The sequence below is a fragment of the Lagopus leucura genome, unplaced genomic scaffold (genome assembly GCF_019238085.1).
Source record: "Lagopus leucura isolate 7727_CA_CO unplaced genomic scaffold, USGS_WTPT01 Super-Scaffold_73, whole genome shotgun sequence".
In the NCBI taxonomy this organism is placed as follows: Eukaryota; Metazoa; Chordata; class Aves; order Galliformes; family Phasianidae; genus Lagopus; species Lagopus leucura.
In genome coordinates this window covers 90,883,196-90,909,233 of record NW_024962252.1, presented here as the reverse complement: position 1 = coordinate 90,909,233, position 26,038 = coordinate 90,883,196, and the positions used below count along the sequence as shown (strand labels likewise).

The window sequence follows — 26,038 nt, the reverse complement described above, 5'->3', positions numbered from 1 at the left end:
ACACACTCCACTTCCAGTCAGGTTTATATATACTGCCTGAGCAACTTAAAAATTGGCCTTTTCCCTAGTATTTTAGTACACTTGATTTTACTGAATAATCACAGTTTTTGATTATGCTTGCTACAAGTGCTCTGGTAAAGTTTTCATGGAGAATCTGAGGTAAACTAACTGGAAATAATTTGATTGTTGAGCAGTTCTGCAAAATGCAGTGCCAAAATAATTAGTAAACATCAGGGTAACTTACTAACAGTAGCAACAAAAAGCACACATACAAACCTTAGCCCAAACCTTAGACATATACTTGGAGCAGGTATTAACAACAAGAACTAGGTGCACATGTTTTGGCTTCTTTGTGCTGCATGTGGAAAAAATATTCTTGAAAGCACATTATTCTCTCTCCCTTTTCCTGGACCTGAGATGGCAAGAGAAATGTTCTGTGTGCTGTAATTCTGTGGGATTGTGTGGTTGGTTTTGCAGTGATGGAGCTGTCTGTATGATCAGTTACAATGATCAGCTTTGTGTTCACACTCCATAATTCTCTGATAACTATCAAAGTATTCGGGCACCAAACTGAAATGAAGTTTTAAACCACGTTCCTTGTTGAACTACATCAAGGTTATATCAAGGCTCACCTGCTTCCTCTTCCTTGATTTGCCAAGTGTGTGAGGAAATGGGATTTCTTCTCTTTGTAGAAATCTGCTGGCTTCCAGTGTAGTGACTGGCTTTTTGTTTCTTGTTTTTATTGAAATGTGATCTTGCATTGCCTACAGGCTGCCAGAAGGCTGAAATCATTAATTTCTGCCCATAGTAGAGCCTGTGCTATGTTATGTTTACACTTTGTTACCTTATGTAAGAAAGACTGATTTGAAAGCAATAGGAGTGCTAACACTGTAATTGCTGCTTAGAAACTAACTTACTGTATCACATAGCCTCTTGTAGATGTAAAAAGTGTGCTTTGTTCTAAATCAGCAACATAAATGTTAGGTACAGCTTCAACTGTCAATATCTCTACTTGCACTAGTAATACTAAGTAGTAATTATTAGTAGCAGTAACTGAGCCATTTTTATCTTAGTTTTTAATTTTAGCCTACAGTAGATGAGAAGCAGGTGATTTGGCAAAGATAATGTGGTATAAGAGAGCATCTTATCATTAGATGTTTTTGATGGCTGGTGCCATCAGCCCTGTCTGGTTATGAATGTGCAAACTTTGTATATAGTGTGAAGGTAGATGTACTTTGTACAGTTGGATTTGAAAGGAGGAGTTAATTTTTCAGCAGCTCAGAAAGCTGAAGACGTGACTCTGGCATCAAACTGGAGGTCAGGGTTAACAGCTTTAAGACATTTTATTTGTACAGACAGTAGTTATGGCACTTCATAGGAAATCTGACTGAAATAACACACAAGAGTTCTGTTAGATCACTGGTGTTAATATCTGAAGCTATGGCTGATTTAATCAAATATTTGTTGCCAAAACACCAAGTTACTGCACAGCTAGTGCTGCTGAGTACTGTCTTACTTGACTTAACATAGGGCTGTTTAGGTATATAATCTTTAAAGGGAAGGAGAAGGATGGTAACTCATGCAGCATGTTTGTACCCCTAGCTCTAGTGAGATGAAAGGGACCTGAAGCACTTCGCTGAGCTCTATTACATACAAACAGGAGCACCTTGCTCAATAGCTGGAATCCAGGACTAGCCAAAAGCAGTGCTTAAGAAAGAAGAAAAGAACAGAGCAAATATGTACCTCCTGTTTCTTGCCTCATTTGCTATCCTAGAATCTAAACTCCTGGGTCAATATTGGTACATGGAAATGATCGATGGTATTTTGTGCCAATAAATTGTCCTTTTCTCTGGAGCCCATAGTAATTTCTAGCATCTGCAAAAACATTTGCAGCTCAACTATGGGTTATTTGAAGAACTACTTCTTTTTCATTATTTTGAGTCTTGCTGAATAAAATCTGTTGTTTTATTGTCAAGTCGTGGACTCTGAATCTTTCTGTTCTTCTATCCAGTCCTTGGCCTTATTAACTTGAATAACTTAGTACCATCAGTAAAATCACATCATTATTTTGTATAGAGTAGGTGCTACTATGTGTTGGTTTGGCATTTGACTTGTAACAGGCCATTTACTCCCACTTCATTTTCTGTTTTTTTAACCATAATAGTGATTTTTAATTTGTGTATGCAGGGATATTCTCATTTGTGCTATGACTGCTCTGTTTCTTTAATGAAAGAGCCGTTTCTGGATGTCATGCAGTTGCCATACTTCTAGTGACACCCTGTGTCTTCCTGTCCATCAGTTTGGCCTGTCTCTCGTCCAGCCTTCCTTGCACCTCCTTCTTCTTTCCTCTGCTTCACTGTTACTGAAGTAAGAAAGGTGTTTGCCATGTTTCTGGGACTGAGCTACATGGTTCAGTGACTCGCTCAGGGCAGCGGCTTAGACTGTGTTTTAGTTCTGTGCTTTTAGGATGAGAATGAAAGGGATCAGGAGAAAAACTCAGGGATTTGGGGGATTTTACTAGGTAGCTTGTGAATTTACTGTCTGATGGAGAAAAAACGATCTCTTCCGTGAAGCAGTAAGGACTGATGTGCCCAGCAAGGGTTTACCCTGAGTTTTTGCCACGAGCATTATGAACATTAAATCCGTATGCAGATTGCTTTGTGAAAGCTAGGTGAATACTTTCGTACGTTTTGTTGATGGATGGTTTGTTGTTTTTTTTTTCCTTTTTTATTGCTGCCTGTCAATGTGTGGCATACATGGGAAGTAGTACCAGCAGTCTTAAGTCTCAACAGAAGCGTAAATGGTGTTAATTTGTCATTTAAAATAACTGTGTTAAAATGAAATTTAGTTCCATCCATCTTCAATTGTGCCACTTGTTTTAGCTACTGCTCAACAAAATTCCTTACTGGATCATTGTAATTCCTGTGGGTTAACTAGTTTGCTAGTATATCCCTTTGCCATTCTCTTCCTCCCAATAGTTGCATCCTCCTTTAATATGGAATAAAAAGATAAAATGAAGAAAATTCTCCTGTTTGGTTCTTTCGGTTGACTGTAAGAAGTGTCTGCCAGGGGGTGCTATATGATTGATCCATCTGTACTCTAGAGATTTAAGAGTATTCTTTGAATTTTCTTAGTATTTCAGTTACTGTTTTTAAACAAGAATTGCTGAACGCTCGCAGGTTGCCTGATGTTTTGTTGCATAGCAGTTTATAACAACTGCTGTAGGAACAGTGGAGTTTGTGCTTGTGTTCCTGGCTTGCTGTTCCATCCAGTACTGTAAATATATTTTATGGTATTGTCTTAACCTTGATTTGTGCTTTATTGATGCTACAAATTTGAATCTGCTAGTTCAATTTGAAAACATAACTATCCACTTGAATCAACTTTTAGCTTAGCCTGAAGATATTCAAGCGAATAGATTTGGCTTATAAAAGCATGGTGATTTTACAGAAATGTGGCCTTCTTAGTAAAAACTTTTTTGCATTACTTTGAGCAAGAAGTGTTAGTGTACTGTATTAAACAACCTGTCTGCTGTGGGCTTGTTCAAAGTACACAGACCTAGTTAACAGATTGATACATGTCAGTTCTACTGTTGACAAAAAAAAGAAAAAAAAGAAAAACAAAAGAAAAACAAAAAGGCATTGTAGTCTTACATTTTATTCTGTGTGTTTGATTCAGTAGTTTCACACAGTTTATGAATATGACAGTTGTAACTTTCTCTTTTTAATATTTTTTTCTCTGTTCTCTGGACCATTTCCATCATTTCCAGCAGCCTGTGAAAGCTGATATAGAAATCAGATCACAGGCTTTGTTTGTTCCCAGATGCTCTCAGATTCTTGGTGTTCATTCCAGCTGGTGCTTACAACTGCTGTCACAGAGAGTTTGTCAGTGTGCATGTATGTGTACACGTGTATCATAGTGCAGCCATGTGCCTTTGTACATGGGCAGTGTTAGTTTCCAACAGATCAGTTTGTTCCAAGCTCTGAGTCCCAAGGAGAAATATTCTTTAGAGACAGAAATGCCACGTCAGTTCTGATCCTATCCGTGGATGAAAATAGAGAAGGCCTGTGAATGCATTGCTAAGGCTTTCCTTTATGCGAGTTTATTTTGAGGAGCTTTGTGAAAGGCACGTGAATGGGGCACGTGAAATGCAATAATTTGTTATTAATTTGTGATTATTGATATTGAAATATTGAAATATTGATTTGTAGGTCAGAAGAGTCAGGTAGGGCAAGGAGGGCTGCAGGAGACAGAAGTCCAGAAAGTGACTACAAGAAAGGGTTGCTGCTCTGAGTGCTCTCTGGAGCAAGTGTGATCAAGGGACTTAACTGAAATAGTAATAGGAAACTAATCGGATGTTATGAATGAGACTTGTTTACTGTAGTTTGTAGTGCTGAACAGAATTGAGTAACTTTTAAATGCTAACCATTTAGCTGAGTAGTCAGGGTGTATTATCACTGAGGTGCTGTGTTGAATGAGGAATACAGTTGTCTTTTAATTAATTATGGACTGCATCATTATATAATAAACCGTTGAGAACTTGGGTTAAACGTTTATTTGTTTGTAGTACAACATATATATATATATTAGAGGAGTTATGGGAATAATCAGACTTCCAGAGTGCCAGAAGGATTAGTACAAGAGATGAATATATGATGTGGAAATTTTATGGCAAATGAGTGTCACACGCAACAGCTTTGAACTGGCTCAGAGGCTGTGTTCTGTTACTGATCTGCTTACTGGAAGTTACTCTCTTATCTCTTTCTGTAAAATGGTGTTAGTGATGCAAAAACCTCATTAAAAACCCCTGTATTTATGAGCAGCTGTGGTAATACACGTGCAAGATAAATATCTTCTGCTAACGAATGGTGTATTGAAGATTTTGTGTTTTTTTCTGATCAGTCTGCCCTGTAACACTGGAACCTTTTCAAAATGGTAAAACCTATACCTTAACCTTGAGGAATATATACTTGTGAGATTTTTCTTCCACGTTTCTATATAATAAATAAGCATGTATTCTGACACCATCTCTACTAATACCAACCTCTCATGCAGGTGAGTGGTGTTGAGCAAGTTCTACGTCTGCCTGTTCTGTGCTCTGCCACTTAGCCTACTCTGCAGGGAGACCCCTGTTCAACTTCTACAACTCTGTTTTGACTAAACATTTCACCCAGTGCTGGAGTATGAATAGACCCAAAATGCAGAGCTTTTAAGTCCAGAGTACATGTGGATAGTTCCTACTTGGTAAGTTGTGGGATGGAAGGGAGAATGTGGATGGGGAAGGTTCTCAGGACCTTGCAGATTCATTTTTATAGGTAGCCTATTGCAGGGACATGTGAGCACTGTTGTAAATGTGACAGACCGAAGTCCTGGGATTTTACTGATGTTCTGATATGTTTTTGTTGCCAGTCACTTTTTCATGTCTTTTATGTGGATGAGGCCTGATGAGGCATTTAAATACTAACAGACAACCATTCTGTAAAGCATGGGACTTTTTACTCTTTTTTTTTTTTCTTCCCCTTCTCCCAGCCGCTCTGAAGTAGTTTTATTTATGACAGTATGTACATGAGAGAAAGCAAAACATGAGGGCCCATTGTAGTCTGTGTCTTCTGAGATGCAGGTCTTTTCAGATTGAGTTTGACTGTGCACACTGTTACTGTGTAGGGTAATAATTATCAAGGACTTTTATCACAAAGCACGTACCAAATTTTTGTTTAAAATTCAAAATTCTTGTGCAAAATCAAAGGAGGCTGTACTAAATAATTTTCCATATATTCCAACAAAACCTCTGGGCTGTACTCCAAGAGTTTTTCAAACTAAAATCCTGTCTATTCCTTACCTCTCTTTTTCCAGCTTCCTTCCCTCCCCAGTCAATAAGCTTCCCTATCTTCTTGGCTCAGGTGCAACATCAGGCTGATGTAGCTATATTGCATTTGTTTTAGGAAAACTTGCCTGTCTTCAACACTGTGTTGTGTCCTTTTCCTCTTCTCAAGCTTGGAATATGCTGTTGGAGAAGGTGAGAGTGTTTTTTGTACTAGGACGAATGAAATTTTCGTGAATTTTGTACTGTTTTTTGTTTAGGACAAATGAAATTTCTTAGAATCTGCACAGCACAATTGAATTTTTGTTTTAGTTATAATTTGAATTATGAACTTACATTGTGTGTTCCTGTTTTCCTTCTGTGTATAGTGGTGACTTTAATTCTCTAGTGGGCTCTACTTCATCTTTTAAGTGCTCCATTAAACAAATACATTATAATCTGGGAAATTTTTTAGTTTGTAAACTGTGATTTGTTGAAATAAAATCTTCACAATATGTTGTTTGGCCAAGGTGACAAACATGGAGGATATTTTCAGAAAATTTTATTTTCATCTTTCAGTCCTTTAGTACAAAGCTCGATTTCATTTTCTGGTTTCTTTAGTCACCACAGAACAAGATGAAGCAACCAGAGTTATTGCTGGTTAAATTATCTTTGCAGTGGTTTTGTCTTTCTAGAACTTTACAAAGGCAGGAGTGAAAGGGGGACAGACAGCCTGTTGCTTGCTATTAGTTGGTGTTCCCTTAACTGGTGATCTTCACATAAATCTGTGAAATGTCAGAGGAAAGGAGGGAATTGCTAGGTTTCGTTTTACAAACTGGTCTACTTTTTCATAGTTTTCAAGTCACTTTGGAGGTATTTGCAGATTTTTATCCTGCCAAGAGGAATTGATAGTTTCTAGTAATAATTATTATTTCCCATAAATAATGAAAGGCAACTGTTAGTCCTAGCTAAAACAACATTATCGACTTACGGATGAAATTTAATCCTAATAAATATGCTGGAGTTGAATGTAGCCTGGGCACAAGAATTTCTTCTCTAGGGAAAGTCTGAATAGGCTTTCTTTCCCTCACAGTATGGAAAGGTATGATATTTCATGCCAAATTAAATAATATTTAAGAATTGAATTAATACCTAAATTCTTACAAGTAATTTAGGGAAGAGAGGCACACCATTAACAAACTACCTTTCTCTATTCCCAGACCCCTAAAAATCTCCTTCCATCCCACAAGTAATCTACTAACCCACAATCTTCTCCCTTCCAATACCCTCATTCTTTTCTGATCAAAATTCATGCCATTCTAAAGTACAGAACCATGACTGATATCCCACCTAACACCTCCTTCAAGTACAGCCATATGAACTTGCGAGTGTGACAGATATCATGGTAATTTTCAAGGTACGAGCTCATGTTTAAGTTTTGTTGATATCATGGTGGAGAAAGCTGGGGAAAGAGTAGTTTGTTTAACTTGGAAAGCATTATTACTTCCTTAACACAGTGTTTTGTGTTAGTTCATTTAAGTGTCTTATGGTGGTGTCTGCTGCACAGGGATTGAATTAAAGAGGATTAACATAAATGTGAATATGGGAAATTCTGACTAATTAATACGTATCTATATATATTGGCACAAGTCTGAGGAATATACACATATTCCCCTGCAGCAGGGGCCCAGAGAAGTTGGAGAATCAGTCTCCATCCTTGAAGATACTCGGAATTTGACCAGAAGGCTTCTGTGCAGCCCTTTTGAATTGGACTAGAAGTGTGAACTACTTGATCTCGTAAGGTTCCTTCCAGTGAATGACATTCTGTGGTACTAGAAAACTGACCTGTCTGTCTGTCTGCTGTAACATCTGACATAGTTTAAGCTGCTCAAAAACACAGACCATACCATCTCCTGGTGTTCTAAATATCTGCTTATCCAGCAAAAGTCCTTCATTGAGCAGCGCGCCGTTGTTCCCGTGGGAGATCAGCAAAGTAAGAAAATGCTTTACAAGTCTTTATCCTAGCATACAGTTAAAAAGGCAGTTGGGATAACCATGAATTGAAAATAGTTCTGACACCTCAGAGTTAATTGTGTTAGCCAGAATTAGTGCTATGTAAGAGTCATGCTTTCTTGAAACAAGGAGAAAGTACATTTCTAGCCCAGTTTCATACTTAATGACCTGTCTTCTCCCTGTATTTCCTTGCTTACCAATGCCACTTTGAATTAATGCAAATAATGCAATGTGGACAATTAAGTCCTTTAGAACAGATCATCAGCAACAAGCAATAAAAAATTGCTTCAAAAAGACAAATAGAATCTTAAAGCACAAGGTAAAATCAGAAAATAGTTTAATTGCTTAGAGGATGGAGGAGTTCCGTGGATGGAACATATCTCTTCAGCTTGGAGAACATCATATGTTGTGGGAAAAAGTGGCTGGATAGATAGCAACAAAGGCATAGTTGGAGTGATGACTCAGTGAGACCGTTTAGCCGTGCTTTGTGCCTGACAGGTCAGCTTGGAGCTAGCCCAGGTGTTCTTGGTTTTGACACTATCCTTGTGCATATATTCAAACTGATTAGCGTGCAAATATTGCAGAAGACTTCGGAATACCAATGGCATAAAATTCCAGAGAACGAAGAAAACTTCTTGTGTACAGGTTTTTAGGGATGGGGCTTATGTACCCTCATATTTCTTACTCCTCACTGGGTGCACAGCCTTTATTTTCCTGAATTGGCAGGAGTCAATGACAGCAGTAGATAACAGTCTTAGGCATATTTATGCCTGTGTAATATCTACTTTTATGAGTACCAAGTCCAGGCACCTCTCTTTCTCACCCACGTATGATGGCTCTGCCCATAGGTGCTTGCTGTATTCACTCAAGTCATCTCAATTTGTTTATTTTCCTGTTTAAAAGTTCGGTTAAAAACAATGTTCTGTCTTGGTTCATTTTGGGATACATCTGTTTAACAAATTCTGTTCTTCATCTTGTTGGTTCGTTGTTTATTTGTGTATTGTCTTCCAGTTAATGTGAGACTAAAATGATTCTTCACCTGCTCCTCCTTATCAAGTGTTTTGCTTTTTACCTCTTGTTCCTTGTTTCAAACATGAAAATGTGTTATCCAAAGTATATTAATCAATATTAATGGTAGAAAGAGTTCCTTTCTTGGTGATGGCAGATTAATATGTATTTACAGTTTTAAGAAACTGGTATTCATTATGTTTTTGGAGAGAAACGCCAGCTTTCTGATTACTTTTAGGTTATGCTCTTGAATGGATGTGGTAGTTTAAGGTCCAGGTCCATGTACTTAAAACAGGCTTAAAGGAGAGTTCTCTGGGTGATTTTGGCACCCACACGGTAAGTTTCAAAGAAATAAAATGCTCACTGCCCACTGAGAACTGTAAATGAAAGCTTTGTGTTCGGTTGGCTCTGCAATACTGATTTTATTTGTAGACGGATCTTGCAGCTGTTGCAGTCTTCTGAATAATAGTGACGTAGCCTCATTCTGAATTCCATTTCAGATGACTTTTTAAGAAGTTTATACTTCAAATAGGAAGCCTGTGCTTTTTAACTTCCATTGAGTTTGTGACTTATCCTTATGTACCTCTGCCCTCCAGATACCTTGATTTTGTGCATCTGAACAAGTGGCAGAAGGCATTTTTCTCCTCTCTTTTTTTTTTAGCCTTTCAAAGAGGATGTTAAGCCAATGTAATATTAAGTCAGAACTAAGTTAAATGTCAATATCTGCAGATTTTTCATGAAGTGAGACTTCTAAAATGAGAATGTGCTGTTTTGGTTTCTTCAGCATTATTTATGTATTAATTTATATTTCAGCCTTAAATAACATTATTTCTAAATGTGGGATTTAGATGTGGAAAATGTCTGTTTGTCTTTTCAAGACCTAGTTGGTGTTCATACTGTGTCAGATTATGGATCATAAAATTATTGCTTGATTATTGTGTGGCTTTAAAATATGTGGTAAACATGCAGATATGCACTTAAGGTAATAAAGTAGTAGCCTGACTTTACAGATATCAGAATGAGTTCACATGGTATCTATTTACTTGTCAACAGTCAGAAACAATATTTTTAATATAAGCCACTTACTCCATTCTCTTCTTTGTAGTGCTGCATCTTTGCCAAACAGAGAGATATTTAGACCAATATAGCTTCCATATGTGCTCTACAATTTGTTACTACTAGTTATTTTACCCATCACCGTTGCTGAACAATAGTAGAAATTTTTTCATTTGGGAAAAGACATGAACATCTTGTACTGAACTTTTAGTATTGTAGACTTTTTTAATTGTTGCTTTTTGTTGAAAGTGTGGTGGGAAGAGACCTCCACCATGTAAACTTAACAATATTTAAGTAAATTTTTTAGTTAAATGCTTTCAACATGTTTTATAGGGTTTAGTTTAGCAGCTTTTAAGAGGAACAAGAGGAAGCTGGAGTTGGCTGAAAAGGTAGAAACTGATCTCATTCAACTAAAGAAGAGAAGACAATCAAATGAAAAGGTTAGTTTGTGTTTCAAGTTTTATTGTCATCCTAACTTTACAGCTGATGATGAATAATCGTGTTTTATTTATGATTAGACTAATGAGGCATTCAAAGACTCTTCTCCTTGACCACCCAATATGTTCAGATGATATCATGATAACTTAGTGAAGTTAGAACTTTATGCCTTGCTACTTGAACACCAATCTCTCCCTTTCTGTGTTAGTGATATGGAAAATGTATTTTGCATATTTTGAAATGTAAATATAACAAATGTAAACACAAACAGATAACTGTTTACTGAAACATTTTCTTTAGCATAAGAAGTGTTTCCCACTTTTTAGTGTTTTCTGAACACACTGCATTATGGAGCTGGAATTGGTGAAATTTGAAATGTCAGGTAGGTAAACATGTGCATCTGTGCATCATCTAGCATTGACCTGGCCCATATTACTTGTACTGGAAGACTACTAGGACTCCTTCTGTTTCCCTCATTCTGTTACTTTGAACTTAGAGCCTTTCTTACAATTAGAAAACGTCTGTCACAGTATTTGTATTTACTGTTACATTATAGCTTACTAAATTAAATAATTAAATGCTTGTACTTCACCTGGAGCCTGTGTCTATTTGCATTGGCCACTTCTCTTTGCTTTGGTAACTGGACTGACTGCTGCCTTATTTAGTTGCAATTGTTGATATAAATAACGTACAAATCCTAAAACTGCTGAAGAAGTTGCATTCGCTGTAGTCTGTGCAAATGCAAACTAGTGATAAATTCAGCTGTTTTCTTCTCAGATTAGGTCTTTTCCCTGGCAGGATGGTACTTTTCAGTTTTCAAGGAGGTAAGACGTGTGAGGAAAGTAAGGATTGAGGAGAAAATAGTCACCAGTTTGGAACTTGTCTTGTTTACAGGACTTCATGTACCTCCTTTCAAAAGTTACTTTTCTAATGGTGTTAACACATAACTGAGGGAGGAGGGTCTTTGCAGTGTTGGAGTTCATGTAATAAGGGACAAGTCAATGCTTGAATCATACGCCAATGCATGAGCTTACCAACCTGCAATTTGAAATTTCAAGGGCTCCAGAGTCATGTGCAGAACGTGTGGGAGACCCTCAAAGGCCAATGATGGTAGTAGAGGAGGTGATCAAATAGAGCTCTACTCATTGGTAAGTAATGCAGCAAAGTAACATGGTGGTTTTGTCAGTTTTTTGGGTGCATCCTGAGGGGGGCTGAGAACTAAACCACATCGTGCGGACTACTTGTCTTACTGCACAGAACGTAAGATAACTGCAGTTTTGCAGGCAGTTTAATTCTTCAAAATGAAATAAAATGAAAAATCAAATTCTGCAGGAGCAAGATTTACAGGAAAAGCAGAATAATTCTCTCTAAGCAGTTAGAAAGGAGATATTTAACAAGAGTGAGCGTATGAACTGTGGTCGTAAAATCATACTGTCAAAGTTACCTCATGTAAAAGATTTGAGAATATTTTTTAATGAGCATTTAAGAACTTGAATAATTAAAAATGAATATTCTTGTCAAGTTTAAGTTTGAATTGTTAAATGCTCATTCTTTTATTTGCTGTTCCTCTCTGGAGCTGTGAACTTTTCTATGCTTGTGGGACTTGATAGCTATTTTATTGTCTATGTCTAGTTTCAGTCTTTCACATATCTCAATCTTTGCAGTTTAGCTACAGCTGTGATCTTCTACGCAGTACCCTGGTACAGCTTAGCTTCTGTTGCCAATACTGCACAGTTGTTATGAGCTGGTCATCTTTGTGTCTCCGAGGTTTAAGAACTGATGTTACTGAGAAGGGAAATTCAGAATTGTTTTGCCACAGAGGTGATAATTTCCTTCAGAAAGTTATGTGTGCCACATTAAAACAAATGTTTCCTTAAAGAAGTTTTCCAGCCTCCTAAATTTCCCATCTAAAAGTAAACAAAAGCAAGCAAACTATACCACTGAGGGGACTGCAATTGCTTGTATGAAATATATCTTCTTTAAAGGAGATATGCTTAAGAAAGTTTTCATGTAATGCTTATGCTTTTATTAAATGCTTGCAATGTTTGATTAAGTATCTCTAAAAAATATTTGTGTAACTGCTGAAGGCAAATATTTTATGCAAGTGAGTGCTTGATCTGAAGATATGGCAGATTGAGCAAATAATTCTACAGATGCTGCAAAAAAGGCTGCAAACATTTTTTTCATTGTTGTGAGATGATATGGAAAGCTTCTGCTGAGCCTGATCCTTCTAACATACATTTCGGTTCATTACGGGAGCACCATGTGTTTGATTTAAAATGAATTAAGATAACACAGTGACTTTTAGTCTGGCATTCTTAACTTTGGTGGAAATTAACTTTGATTTCCCAACTTCCCATCTGTAGCTGTCTGTTAGGTATAATCTAGTTTGATAAAACAGGGTGAGCGATGGACAACAAAACTTGCATCCTTTAAGTGTTTCTTCTGTATGGAGAAATCATGGTCTTGTGAAGAGCTTTATCCACTCTGTTCTTGAAAGCACCCAAGGATGAGAATCTGCACCTCCAGGGAGCAGCTTGCTCTGCTTCCGTGCTATCTTTTTAATTCCCTGAGTAGTGTTCTAATTGGGTTAATAATATCTGAACTCAATTGTGGCTGAAAGTCATAGCACGTCTGAAATGCATAGAAGGAAGTTTTCTTCGGGTCTTGTCTGAGACAAGTGAGTGTTTTGGAATGACTTCGGGCAGCGCCACCAGTACTGCATGCATGGTAACCAATCTGTTTTGTACGCATTAATTTGCACACTCCTATGAAGCATAATCTGACTTTAATGTGGAATTTTAACTAATTGTTTCTGTTTGTGTGTCCTGCAGGAGAATGACTCAGGAACATTGGATACAGTCGGTGCAGTTGTTGTTGACCAAGAAGGAAATGTTGCTGCTGCTGTCTCCAGTGGAGGTTTAGCACTAAAGCATCCTGGAAGAGTTGGTCAGGTGATTACATGTTTTCTGGCTCTTTAGTCTCACAGTTGTGTTTTACAACACTCGTGCTATAGTGATATATAGTGCTGATATAGTTTATAGGCAGTATAGGTAAGAAGCTTTTCTTTATTTACTTACCTTTTGCCAGAACTGTTAATATTTAATTTCTCACCCTTAAACACCTCTTTGATACTACAGATTGTCTCTTAAATGCTTAAAGCATTTATGAATAGGACTTCCAGCATTATTTACAGAGGTTCTCCAGCAATTTTATTTTTAAATAATCTTATGAATTGGTAGGAGTGAGAAAGGTATTAAAAGAACAAATGAGATGTAGGCATTCTTTGTTGTTACTAAGCAAGAGAGTTTTTGAGTGCTTTAGAAATGTAATTCTCTGTTAACTGTACAGATGTATTTTTGGTCCACTCTCACCATTGTCGTAAGAGCAGTTCTCATACAAAATGTATTAAACATTTCATTTTGGAATAGAAAAGTGAAAGGGACTTTATATGAATAGGGCACACTTAGTACTATTTTGTCTTGATATCTGTACCTCGTTTTCGGAAAGGTTAAGGAAGGTTAAGTGACAACAGTATGTCACAAAGGTAGCACTCCGTTACAATGGATTTGAATTTTTACTTTTATAATTTGTAATAGTACTGAAGTTTTTCTTGGCTTCTTTTTTTTTAACTGAAAAGCTTGAATACTTAAATTTATGAAAGATGTTCTTTTCTTAGGCAGCTCTTTATGGGTGTGGCTGCTGGGCTGAAAATACAGGAGCTCATACACCTTACTCCACTGCTGTGAGTACTTCAGGTATTTGCTACTTTTATAAATATTTCAAAATGTTGCTCAAGTATTTATTTGCAGTTTCTTTACAAAAACCGAATAAAATATTTATTTGAATAGTGAATTAAAACATTGACATTAATTCCATAATACATTCTATATTTGTATCATTTAGTTTATATATAAGTGTGTGTGTGCATGTGTGTGTCAGTATTACCTTGAAATTCATGAATTCATTTCCACTGGTTTCTTATATTGGTCATTGTACTTAAAATCAACAAGCATCAGAACTGTCCTCTTTATAAGACCTCATCTTGTATTGAAAGCATGTGTTCTACCTGTTATACACCAAGGGATCCGGCAAAGCCTGATATTGTTTTAAACAGAATGCTTCTCTAACTGGAAGTCTTTGGTAGAGGACTAAGATAATTTGGGAGTCCTTAACATAAGAGGGTCCCTTGGATACAAAAATGCTGCAGATGGCAATTTTTTCCATCCAAATAGTTAAGTATTTTTTAAAGTGATTTTGTCCTTAGTCTCTTCATCTCTCAAATGGAAGATAAGAAGAGTGTAATAAAAATAATAAAAGAGTAATTAAAAGAATTGATAAGTAGGGTAATAACTGATTGTGCAGTGCAAGACTGGAGAATGTAAGCTAAGACGTTTCTGACTTGTCAGGTTAAGATATTGAAAAAAATAACTGTGGTGTGTTTAAAAAAAAAGTAATATTTAGAACACAAGAGTTTTAAGATGAAATTATACAGGATTTGTAAAGTAAAGTAAAAGCTGTGGAAGAAAGTTAATTTCATCTCAGTGTTGTTCCTGGTTGTATGAACATAAATAAATGTAGCTCTTTTTTCTAAGTACTGATGTCAGGATGCAAAATTTATGATTTGGACTCTTGCTTAATGGTCAGTTATCTGCACTCATTGTAGGGAGCGATGGAACAGAAAATCTGTGGAGTTCAGTACTCGGTTCTCAGGATTACTGCTGAGTGAGAATCTTGTTACAGAATTAGTGGTGGAAGCAAAGTATCAGGGTGTGCAACTACAGTTTGATAAAGGCTAAAGAGCATCAGAAATCTCCTGTGTTGCTTTTGCAGTAATAAAGCTTTTTAATTTCTCCTGATTTAAAGTCTGTCTCACACTTTTGAAAGCTTATGTCAGTGTTCCCCATTAGATTTAGTATTAATGAAAGGCAGGCATCTTTTTCAGTACAGCAAAGGGAACTCATGCTAACGGCACAAGTGTTGAAAAATATGTATCCTCTAGAAATATGTTTAAATATTGTAGAGTCAGGGAACAGAAGAGGTGTCAAGCATCAGCTGAGTATTGCAGATTGTTTGTGGAAAAGATGGGAAGGACACTTTTACTTAATTTTTTAAAACTGATCTTCACATGTCTACTGGATTTAAGTCTATGCAAGTACAAACATCTCAGTGTACTTAAAGGAGATAGCTGGGTTTAATAATAGCCTTAAATAGAAATCTCCTTTTTTGCTGGTACCAATTTTGTATAGTGGTAAATAATGCTGCAGTATTTACAATTATCATATACACACATAAATACCTAAATATATTTCAGATCCTCCAGCTTCTAGGACGTTACGTTAATACTAATCCCAGTTAGTTGAAATAGACTGCTGGCACTCCATGAAGTGTGACCATCTTTTTACCCAGTGATTTGAAATTCAGACTAGCGGTGTTTAATTAAACTGTTGTTTCTGGGTTTCTGGCTTTCCTTTAAAGCTTGTGTGTGTGAGAGAGAGGAAGAGAAAGAGTGGGATATGGAAATGTTTACAGGAAGTGAGAACTCTTCTGTAATCAATACCATCCTTTTTTCCATTTTCAGAAGCTCATAATGTTTTATTTTGTAATTTATGTTATACTGCTGTTATAAAGTATATTGATGCCTAAGCATCTGACAGTGTGAACCATGAAGCTAATTGAGGGGTGGAGAAATAGAAGAATTAAACTATAGAAAAGATTGAAAGAGTGAAATGTACAGCTTGGTTGGACCACAACAGGAAGTGGGAATGGAGGCATAAATGTCTGCAAATATTCAAAAGGTGAAATTGCCAAGGCTAATTAAGAAAATACATTGTTAACATATTTCATTTTTGCATGAAAGTTTTAGAAAAGAAAAGGTGCTGCCTAAACTCAACAAGATTTTGAAGGCTCTGAATTGCCAGTCCTAAAAGAGGATAAATGCTGTCACTTGATATACCTAAAATCAGACTAGGTTGTATTTGTAGTTGTGATCACAGTTGATAGAACTGTTCAATGTCTACCTCTGCTGCAACAGTATGTTTTGTTCATTGCAGATCTTGAGATTTCCTTTTGAACATTATGAAGGACAATTTTAGAAGTGAAATTTTGAGACAACATGGGTCAAGACAACTTGTTTTATCTTATTATGGTGTTTTATTTGGAAATGCAGTGGCATCATGCATGGGACTGCACATATTTAATTGTATGGGGTTTATTTACCAAGTTTGGTATGCCTTATCACATACAGACATGCTTCTTCTCATCATGCAGGTCCAGAACATTGTTAAATAATGAAAAAAACAAAACCTTATTTGCAAATAATTTTCCCTCCCAAAGCTTTACAGTGTATGTTAACACCAAGTGGGAAAGTAGATGATTCACTCAGAACTGATATTATTTCCAAGGAATTAATCTCTATGTCAAATATGAGTAAGAATTTTGGTAAGTGCAAGTCATTACTGGAAGCTGAAAATGAAATTAGTGTAGAATGTGTTCTGCCACGTTCTGTTCTCTTTAAAGCAGTTCAGAGGTAGGCAACTGTATCTATTTTCCCATTGTGTGGGTGACATCATAGAATTTTTGAAGTTCTGGGTAGATTAATACATAGTTATAGAGAAAATGATGTTTTGCTTTTAGACGGGCTTTAGTCACTGTGTACTCTTTAGGATGCAATTTATTGACTTATTTTTAGTAGTTATTAAACTGGATTCGAATGCCTGATTTAAGGAAGGCAGGTTCATGTTGAATGTATGGCAGCACTAGTTCTGATGTTGTGCACATACTGCAGTTTTCTCAAGGTGGCAAATGGGCTGGATAGCAGGCTAATATTTGGAACATCATTGTTTTTTTTTCAAGAGAATACTGAGATTGGCTGTTGAGTCATCAGCTAGGTCAGTGGTGCGTCTAAACTGGTAAGAGAAGAAACATTTCAAGGCTCTGAGCTTTTTAATAAATGATGTTCCTGCCAGAAGGCTGCTGACACACGAAACCATGCCCTTGCCACTGCTTACGTAAATCTGTTTCCTCGTTTATCTGCTCTGTCTTCTCTTGGGCTGATTTTGTTGTTATCCTAAGCTCAGATTATATGAAATATTTTATTTCAGCCCTATCCACCTGCATTTCTATCTCTTCTATCTGTGGAAATTGTTTCTAAACTCTAAATAAAGTATGTCATAACTTTGCACATCCTTTCCTTTTAATTTGTCTTTAAAATTTTAAATTTGGCAGAAGTTTCTGCTAGTATTTTCTACAGAGACATTTTTCTTCTGTATGAAAAGTAAATTAGATTTGTGTTATTGTATTTCATATGTTGAGTAGTCTAGATACAGGCTTTTACTATTTCCTGTTAAATGCTTAGCAAAATTCATCAAATCGTATTTAAAAGTCATCTTGATGGAAGGTTTAAATTCTGATTTGTTTTGAAGTTCTGTCAGTAGGATACTCTAATTATCAAGTGCTAATATATTCTAAGCCCAGTGTTTCAAACCTTCTGTAAAGATTCTTGGTGAAATCGCACATTGCACATCTGTGGTATTTTAGACTTTTTGACAAGCTACAGAGAAAAAATTGCAAGTTTGTTGAATCAGTCTATGTATACAGAAAAAGGGTGTTTTTTGGCATTAGTTTTCTGCAAGGAATTTTTAAGGGCCAGCATTTATTTTAAGCCTAACTATTTTGGGCTCATGCTTATGAAAGTGCTCGTGTCTTTGGATTTTAGAGGCTGCAATAAGAAGATTGAATAGATTGGGGAAAGCCTCTGGTGTGGGGAAAAGGAGTCTGGGATACTAATTCAAAATGTACGGAATAGAAACTCTTGGAAGTTGAAATCCACTCAGAATTGGCAGAAACATAGGAATGGACACAGTGGGCCAAACTGGAGCTCCAGATGGTTTGCTGTGCTGTTTCAAATAGAGGATGATTGCAGGTCTGCTGGGAAAAGTACTGGAATGGAACTGACGCCTCCACTGTGTTATCCAGCCTTCTAGTGATTTGTGACACTGGGACTTTATGAGCTGAGATGTCCTTCATTTTAATAGGTCAGGACAACTTTCTAAAGATGTCTTATTTCTATTTCTATTTAGAAGCTCAGTTATTTAATCTTTGTCAGGAATATGTTGGTTTTTTTTTTTCTCTTTCTTTACTGTGATGATTGACCTCTGTAGAAGCTTTCTTGGAGAAAGTGTTGGTGTGAATGCCACAGTTAATAATTCAGTTGTTTTTGTACTTGAAGCTTTATGAGTTTTGATGTAAAACCCTTCTCTTGAAGCTTCAGTTTGAGGCATATCTTTCTCATAAGAGGAGAAAAAAGGGTTGCCATAGACATACTTCATTAAAAGCACTTCTAAATTCATGTAGCTTTTTTTAATGGTCATGCATTATTTGAAGATACGCTTTTACATCTTGATCGTCTGTTGGCCCCTCTGGATGCTGGCAGACTTCCTCCTTTTGACATGTTCAGAAAGGATTTAGCATTAGTTGTTACGCCTTCAGCAAGTTTTTTTCTCAAGTATTTTGGCCATTTTTCTCATGATTTTTTTTTATTGAATATGCCAAAGTTGGTGGTTCTGAACTTGTCTGGGCATGACTTCAACTTTTTGAACAGTATTTTCTTACCTCTAACAGTCTCTTGGCCTTTTTGTTTAGCCACACTGTCTTTTGACTGTATTTTTTTTGGCTTTTCAAAAGATACTTCATGGTTTATAATGTGCAGGATATTGTAAAACTCGTATTTTATGGATATAGTTTAACAGGGGGTGGAACAATGAAATCAAAAGATGAAGAGAGGAATGCAGAGACGTTGGGATTTAGGAATGATTTTGAGTGGAAAGGGCACTGAATTCAAGGTCTGTTTTGTAACTGTTAGTCTGAAAGTCAGTTCCTGTATAAGCAAGTAAAAATCTTCCTGATTTTGCGTAGTTTTTGGTAGACATTTTAAAGCACAAACTTTGAATTATGTATTTTTTTTTCCTGTAAGAAATGTGGTTGAGAGACTTCTGGCAACTTAAGGATAAACACTGCAGGAATGCTGTAAGTATATAAAAACTAGTATTAAAAATCAAGAAATGCAGAGAATGTTGTTACAGACACAGCTGATATCTGTACATCCTTAAACTAACAATGTAAGAATGATGGTAGAGATTGAGTGAAGGCTTGTAAAATGAGAAAGACGTCACCACTGGCTTTTGTTTAGCATTAATGTAAGTAAGGGGAAAGATGGTTAATGGATTAACATAGTAGAAAACAAATCTTTTGATTTAAAAGTTCCTACTTGTTTGTGTGCATGCATGCACATGCATGTTCATGTTCGTATGTTCACTCATACACACTATACAACCTTCCCTTTCATGCACACATGCAAAAAAAAAAAAAGAAAAAAAGAAAAAAACAACCAACCCAACAAAAGCATGCACTGAGGGCCACTTGGATCTCTTTAGTAAATGTCTTTTGTTGGTATATGAATGTAAACACAGGAAGATGGGTATTATTTGGCAGGAAAATATTTGTGAACAGAACCCAACCACAGGAGAAACAATAGCCTGTCTTTTGGCTGTACTTTAAGAAAGCATTTCCTATGTCTTTGATTTGTATTATGTTCATGAAAAAAATGTGTATATTTTTGCATTCAAAATAATATTAAGTGTGACACTGAATCTCCCCAGCTGGGACATCCATGGTGATTGTGAATATTGCTCACCTAACTATGCCAAAAAGAGGCAGGTTATGTTGTTCCTGGGAGATAAGTTGAAAAGTAATAATTCTTTTTTTGGATATACAGAGCCTTACATAGAAAATCTACAGTAACAGCTAATGGGGGAGGCTTTGAAAACAAAACTGTAAGTGGAATTCTTGAGTGGGAATGAACAGACTGAGAATTACGTGTTGCATTCCTTTTTAACATCTTACTAGCAGCAGGACCCTTTCTTCATGCATAACTTCTGTGCTTTGGGTAGATATGTGTAGCAATCTGAAACTAGCAAGCCTTTTAATAGTGCATTCCTGAAGATAGGCAGAAGGTCTCACGTTATTTAGGAAATACAAAAATTCTATGGCGGAAAGATGAAAAGTTTCTGACTTTCAGTAGAATTCAGATGATGGCAATGTTTTAGGAATATTTATGCAGACAGTATGTGTTTTGTGTAAATAAATAGACTGACTTGCCTATTTTTTTGTGCTAGTGAATTCACAAAGATCCTAAAGAACTGACTGTTAAACTGTGAAGTCAAAATCCTCTTTTCTCGTAAATGTGTTAGAATACTTCCAGAGATGTTTTGGATGGACTTTTCTTTTGATGTATCATTCAGTGAAGTGAAAAACAGCACATTTTATCTTGTAAAGAATCATAGAATTGCTTATGTTGGAAGGAACCACTTGAAATTATCTCCACAGATGGAGATTGCACAACTTCTCTGTAGTGTTTGACTGCTCTGTTATAGTAAAGGGTTCTCTTGTGTTCAGGTTGAGTTTTACGTCTCGTAATTTTGCCCACTGCCTCTTGTTCTGCCAGTGGGTTCCCCTGAGAAGAGTCTGACTCACTAATCTTCATTTGCTCCCATCAGATATTTGTACACATTGATAAAACGAGAGTTGAGGAGTGTTTTTTCACAATGAGGTGAGCTACACACATTGGGTGTGTTCCTTTGCCAGCACTAACAACCATGTGGCTATGTAAAGAATACACAAACTAATCCTCTTTCCTAAAGCTTTAGGTATAGCTTTATTTTCTGTCACACTGTGAAATTACTCTTGGATAATTTCAATTTACTTGACATAAAAGTTCATCAAACGTGTCTTTCCAAACTTCATGCATGTAAGTTAGTGCTGCCCACTTTCCCTCCTTTTTAAAATTATAATCAATATGGAAACAAACATATTCACACTTCCTCTTCCTGCCTATTTCTGCTAAAACTTTTACTACTGTTCAGTTCTGTTCTTCTTTCCAGTCCATTGTGTACATCATGGATGATATTGTTGACAAAGCAGAGTAGGGATTGTGGAATATGAAATGCCACCTGAAAAGAGATGGATTGTGTTTGTTAAATTGATGCTCAAGCTATGCCACAGCCAATGTTTCCCTCTCTTCTTTTGGAAGGCACCAAACCATTGACTTCAACCTACTTGAAAACTAATTTCAGCAGGAATCACAGTTATCTGCTGATGTGAAGAGGAGAAGCTTCTCAAGGAAGCTTTTATCTAAGATGTGGGGCTATGCATTGATGGCAGTGGTGGCTACTGTGGTTCAGTTTGTCAGTTTGACCTGGTCCTTTCTGAGCCCACAGGTCCAGAGTAATTTCACAAGCAAATCTTGTATGCTGTGTGGATTGTTTAAGCTACGTTACAATACAGCTCATCTTTTTGCAAAAGTATGTATTGTCTCTCATCAGGATGAGTCTGATCCTGTAAAGTTTGGGGAATAATAGATAATGTAATGCATCACGGATGAATCAGCTGCATATGGAGAAGAATTACGTCATTGTGGCAATGAAGCAGAGAGTAAAGGAGGAAAGATCTATCTCCAGACAGATCAGTATTTACCTCTGAAGTGAATACTTCTGTCAAGAGCTCAGGCTTTATGTCCAGATGCCTTTTGGATTTGTTAGTTCTGTAGCATGTAGAGTCTGAACTAACATGCTATGACCACAAGGCTGTATGAAGAGAGAGGACGTAATAGGCAGAGGGTGATTTGTGGAAGTGGTAGTGCTAAGGAGCAGTCAGATAACCACTCTGTTTCTGGCTTAAACATTATTCAGTCACTGGGAGGAGGCGATTGCACAGTTAGCTAATACATAAGCTGCCTTATTTCTGTTCCTGAAAATTCAGTGTGATGACCGTTTGTTGTTTGGAACAGTGTGCTAGTTTTTGCAAAGACATCAAGAGCAACAAAGCTTCTGATGAAGGCAAACGCAAAAAGATCATTTTTGACTTTCCTTTTCTGTTTAACCAAAATTAATCTTTCAAAATACATTAAAGATAAAAATGTCAAATGTACATTTATTTTGAAGGAGCAACAATTACTCTTCATTCTGTTTTCTCTTAGAGATGCATCTGAAATGCTACTTCAGCTGACACTAGCAGATTTGCCATAGTTGATGTTATCTGGCATTTTCTAGTTTTTGAAACTGGTGGATTCATAAATTGGCATTTATCTTTTTTTTTTTTTTTAAGCTGACTGTAAAATTGTAGAATAAGATTACTTGTTCTATAGAAAGATTTTAGGTTTTTGCTCATAGAAAAGAGTTAAAAATGTAAAAAGAATAGAGCTCCTTATAAAGGATAGAGCTACTTAGAGAAGATTCTTCAGACACTTCAGACAAAGTTTTTCCTGATGCTAGGCTTGTGTTTTGTTGTCTTTGAAACCTACCCAATTTTATTTTAAGTTATATTTTATTTTAAGTTGCAGCCTTTTGGGAAATTTCAGTTTGCATGTTCTTGGTAGCTGTTTGTTAGTTTGGAAGTTAAATCATCCAAGATTTTTTTGGCTACAACAAGAATGTGATCCATTGATCCCTCCAGGATCAATGCATTTGGAATCGTACAGAACTTTGCTTGCAGGTGTTCTTCCTGGCAGCAGGTCAGTAAGTAAAAATTTTCCCCCACTAGTATGAAGGCAAGATAAAGCAGCTGACAGGAGTACAGTAAGCTAACAATTATGCTGTTTTAATTTAGTACTGCAGTGTATTATGCTAGACCATAGCATTCTCTGTCTTTTCAGAATTAGATTTCAAAATCTGAAATGTTCTTACATTTCTATTTTAATAGGTAATTTACTGCTATCAGTATCTTCCAACCCAAATATTTTTATTTTATTGTATTTCAGTTTTTAACATCGTTGTCTTGTAGGATTTTTGTCATCTCTTCCTAGGGATCCCACTAGTAGCAACAGGAGCTTACTGTAATACAGGTTTCACTGTGTTTCTATTAGGCATAAGAAGCTACTTCAGGAAACAAAGCAGAAACAGTAACTGGTAACTTGTAAGTTGGTATTTGTTTTCTAGGCACTACTCGAAATAATAACATAAGAACTGAAACAACTTGAAAGGGCCAGGTTCAGACTCTGCTGTATGAAATACTGAAACACAAATAACCTGTAATTTCTATCTTTAGCTTCTGAAAAGAGAAGAGTCATTTTTTGGCAGCGGAGTGTACTAGATTAATTTTTCCATTCTTGAATGTGAGTAAGGCAAGTTTCCATTTTGTACTCCGTTAAAACAAGCTCCAACACTTTGTATTGAGGTACTGCACATTTCAATAGCTAGACGGGCTCAGGCAGCTTGTCAAAGCTCCATAAGCTCTCTGCTTATGGCTTGCAGAAAGAAAGCTAGATTTTCATTTCTCCTTCCATTCAACAGGAGTCTCTTTCATGTCTGAAAATTGAAAACGCATGTTTTTCAGTGTGGTGCATGGATGTGTGTGTGCCCTCTGGCACACCTGTTTCTAATTTCCTGACTTGAAAGCATCTTCCATCAAAAGAAGCAAAAAAACAATTTCTTTCTGACACGCTGCTCAGAGGCCCTTGCTTCGCAGAAGGCCTTCCTTTCGATTGCCATCTTGGTTCCATTGGTAGGACATTATAAGATGCAGAGCACACATTGTCTGGGATGTTCGACTTATATTGTGCTGGGTTCTTTCCCCTCTTGTTGTGGTTGTTTTAAGCATTAAAAATCCACTTGAGAAGTCACTATGTTGAGGGAAAAGCAGTAATTTAATCCATCATTTCTTACATGATGCTGAAATTAAAAACTAAATTCTACAGCAAGTTAACATTTTTATAATCTCCGAGTTAGTTAAAGTGTTAGTGCTAGGTTAGCTGTGCTAATTAGGATATTGTAGCTCAGATTTCTAATTTTTTCTTCAAGATATTATTTGGTGTAAAATAGTATCAAATTGACAACCTTGAAAATCACTAATTTGACTGTGAAAGTTGTGTAGGCTAACTAGTGGTTTACTACAGCTAACTACTAAATGTCAGTTAGGAAAGAAAAGTACCAACTTTTAAGCACTACCTTTTGTATTACTGACTTGTCTGTTTTCTCAGTTCAGTGACTGATGCTTTCACAAACATCTGGGTTATCTCCACAGCTACTGTCCTGCCGTATGTACCTGTCCAAGGGTATGCTATTGAAATGCATTGGTTTAGTTTACTGACAAGCTCAATAGAATGAAACTTTGCAAGAGGCTTAAAGCAAGTGCTTCAAGTAGCACTTGAAGTGCAAAAAAACTTAGCTTGGTTCTACCACTTAATTCATACACTTATAAAAGTTGACTTTGCTAAGCATTGTTCATTTTGACGTGTGACTGGTGAAGCACTAAAAATGTGAATCAAAGTATATGCTTCTATGTAACTTCATAAAGTATAATGAAAAAAGGCAGATCTTTAAATGGGTTAATAATTCACCTTAATACCTGCTAAAGTATGTAACTCTGACATATTTCTTGTCTTGTGTATATATTGGCATTGAGTACCAAAAACATGCTGTATAGAGAATTGCCTGCTATTGGAATTATGAATGAAGTGGAAAAATTGTTGTCATTTGTCAGTGTAGTAACAGGCTTCCATGATTGGTTCCCATCTTTTATTTTTCTGCAGAACAGCATGTATCTCACTTGTTGCACACCACAGTACAATGTAACAGGTACTTCTGGTTTGCTTGATCTGTGATTCACTGATCAGCAACATCTGCTTCATGGCTATGGAGTGCAGGAAGGACCATCTTGCTGTGCTCTAGGCTCGTTGGGAGCTTTGTGTTTTTCTGTGTTTTTTTTGGCTGAGGTAGTAACTTGAGAGAACTTCTGATACATACACAAATGCTAAATTATAATAAATTAACAGAAGAAAGGGATACTGTGGAGAAAAAAGGAGGCTATAGATTCTCTGATTGTTCTTGTGGGGATCTTGTATGAATCAGTGAGGAATGCCTAAGCAGGAAAAGTGGTGTTCTCAGAGATGACACATTTCAATACTCACATAAAAGGGAAGTAATATTTAATGTCTGGTCAGCTTTACAGTGTGAAAGAAACACTACATCAGAAGCTGTTCTATGGCACGATCCAAGATGGTCTGTCTCTGAAAATCAGTTCTGTTGCTTTTTGTATCATGTCCAGGGGTAAAGCAATTTTCAGACAGGATTAGAAACTTCTAAGTGTGAGATATAACTTAATGAAGCAGGGTTGGATATGGTTTGTTTGTTTCTTTGAGTTTTCAGATCTTTTGGTTTAAGTGTGAAGTAAGTGTTACACCTGTTGTGCACTGTCCCTCTTTGATTCCTATATCGTAGTAGACTATTCCTGACGTGACTTTGGAGCCTTTAGGAATCTGTTTTTTAAATTCATTTCCTCTTAACCCAAGGGGCTAGAGACTTGCATTAAAACACTATTCTTTATCTGTCTTTTGATTTATTTATTCATTTATCCCAACAGAATTTTGCACACTTTGCCTAGAGTAATCCTGAAGAATAACAACTTGCACATGCAAACATGGACAACAGAAGGTGACACGGTGTTTGAACAATATTACTGTGTTAGGAAAATACTTTGATTACTACATGAAACAGATTTTCTTTGAGAAGCACTAGGGTAACTCAGTACGTTTTTCCAGATAGTCATCTCCATTTGACTCACTCCTGTGTGAAGTTTTACAGAAACTGTAGTCTGTCCTACAAATTGTTTCCCTCTAAGATACAATGAGCCTTAGGTTACCTAAGAAGTCATCATCCTGACTGGGAAGGG

General features: G+C 36.5%; 1 protein-coding gene across 7 annotated transcripts in view; it reads left to right on the top strand.

Moving 5' to 3' along the window:
* Positions 1-26,038, top strand: part of TASP1 (taspase 1) — a 75,068-nt gene that overhangs the window by 21,237 nt on the left and 27,793 nt on the right. For 5 of the 7 annotated variants that reach the window (XM_042895316.1, XM_042895313.1, XM_042895312.1 and 2 more), the window contains 4 exons: positions 10,211-10,317; positions 11,374-11,463; positions 13,150-13,269; positions 13,995-14,073. In XM_042895316.1, coding sequence (XP_042751250.1) covers positions 10,211-10,317; positions 11,374-11,463; positions 13,150-13,269; positions 13,995-14,073 — 396 coding nt within the window. The remainder of the gene's footprint in view (positions 1-10,210; positions 10,318-11,373; positions 11,464-13,149; positions 13,270-13,994; positions 14,074-26,038) is intronic. The other 2 variants (XM_042895315.1, XM_042895314.1) reach the window with 1 other exon arrangement.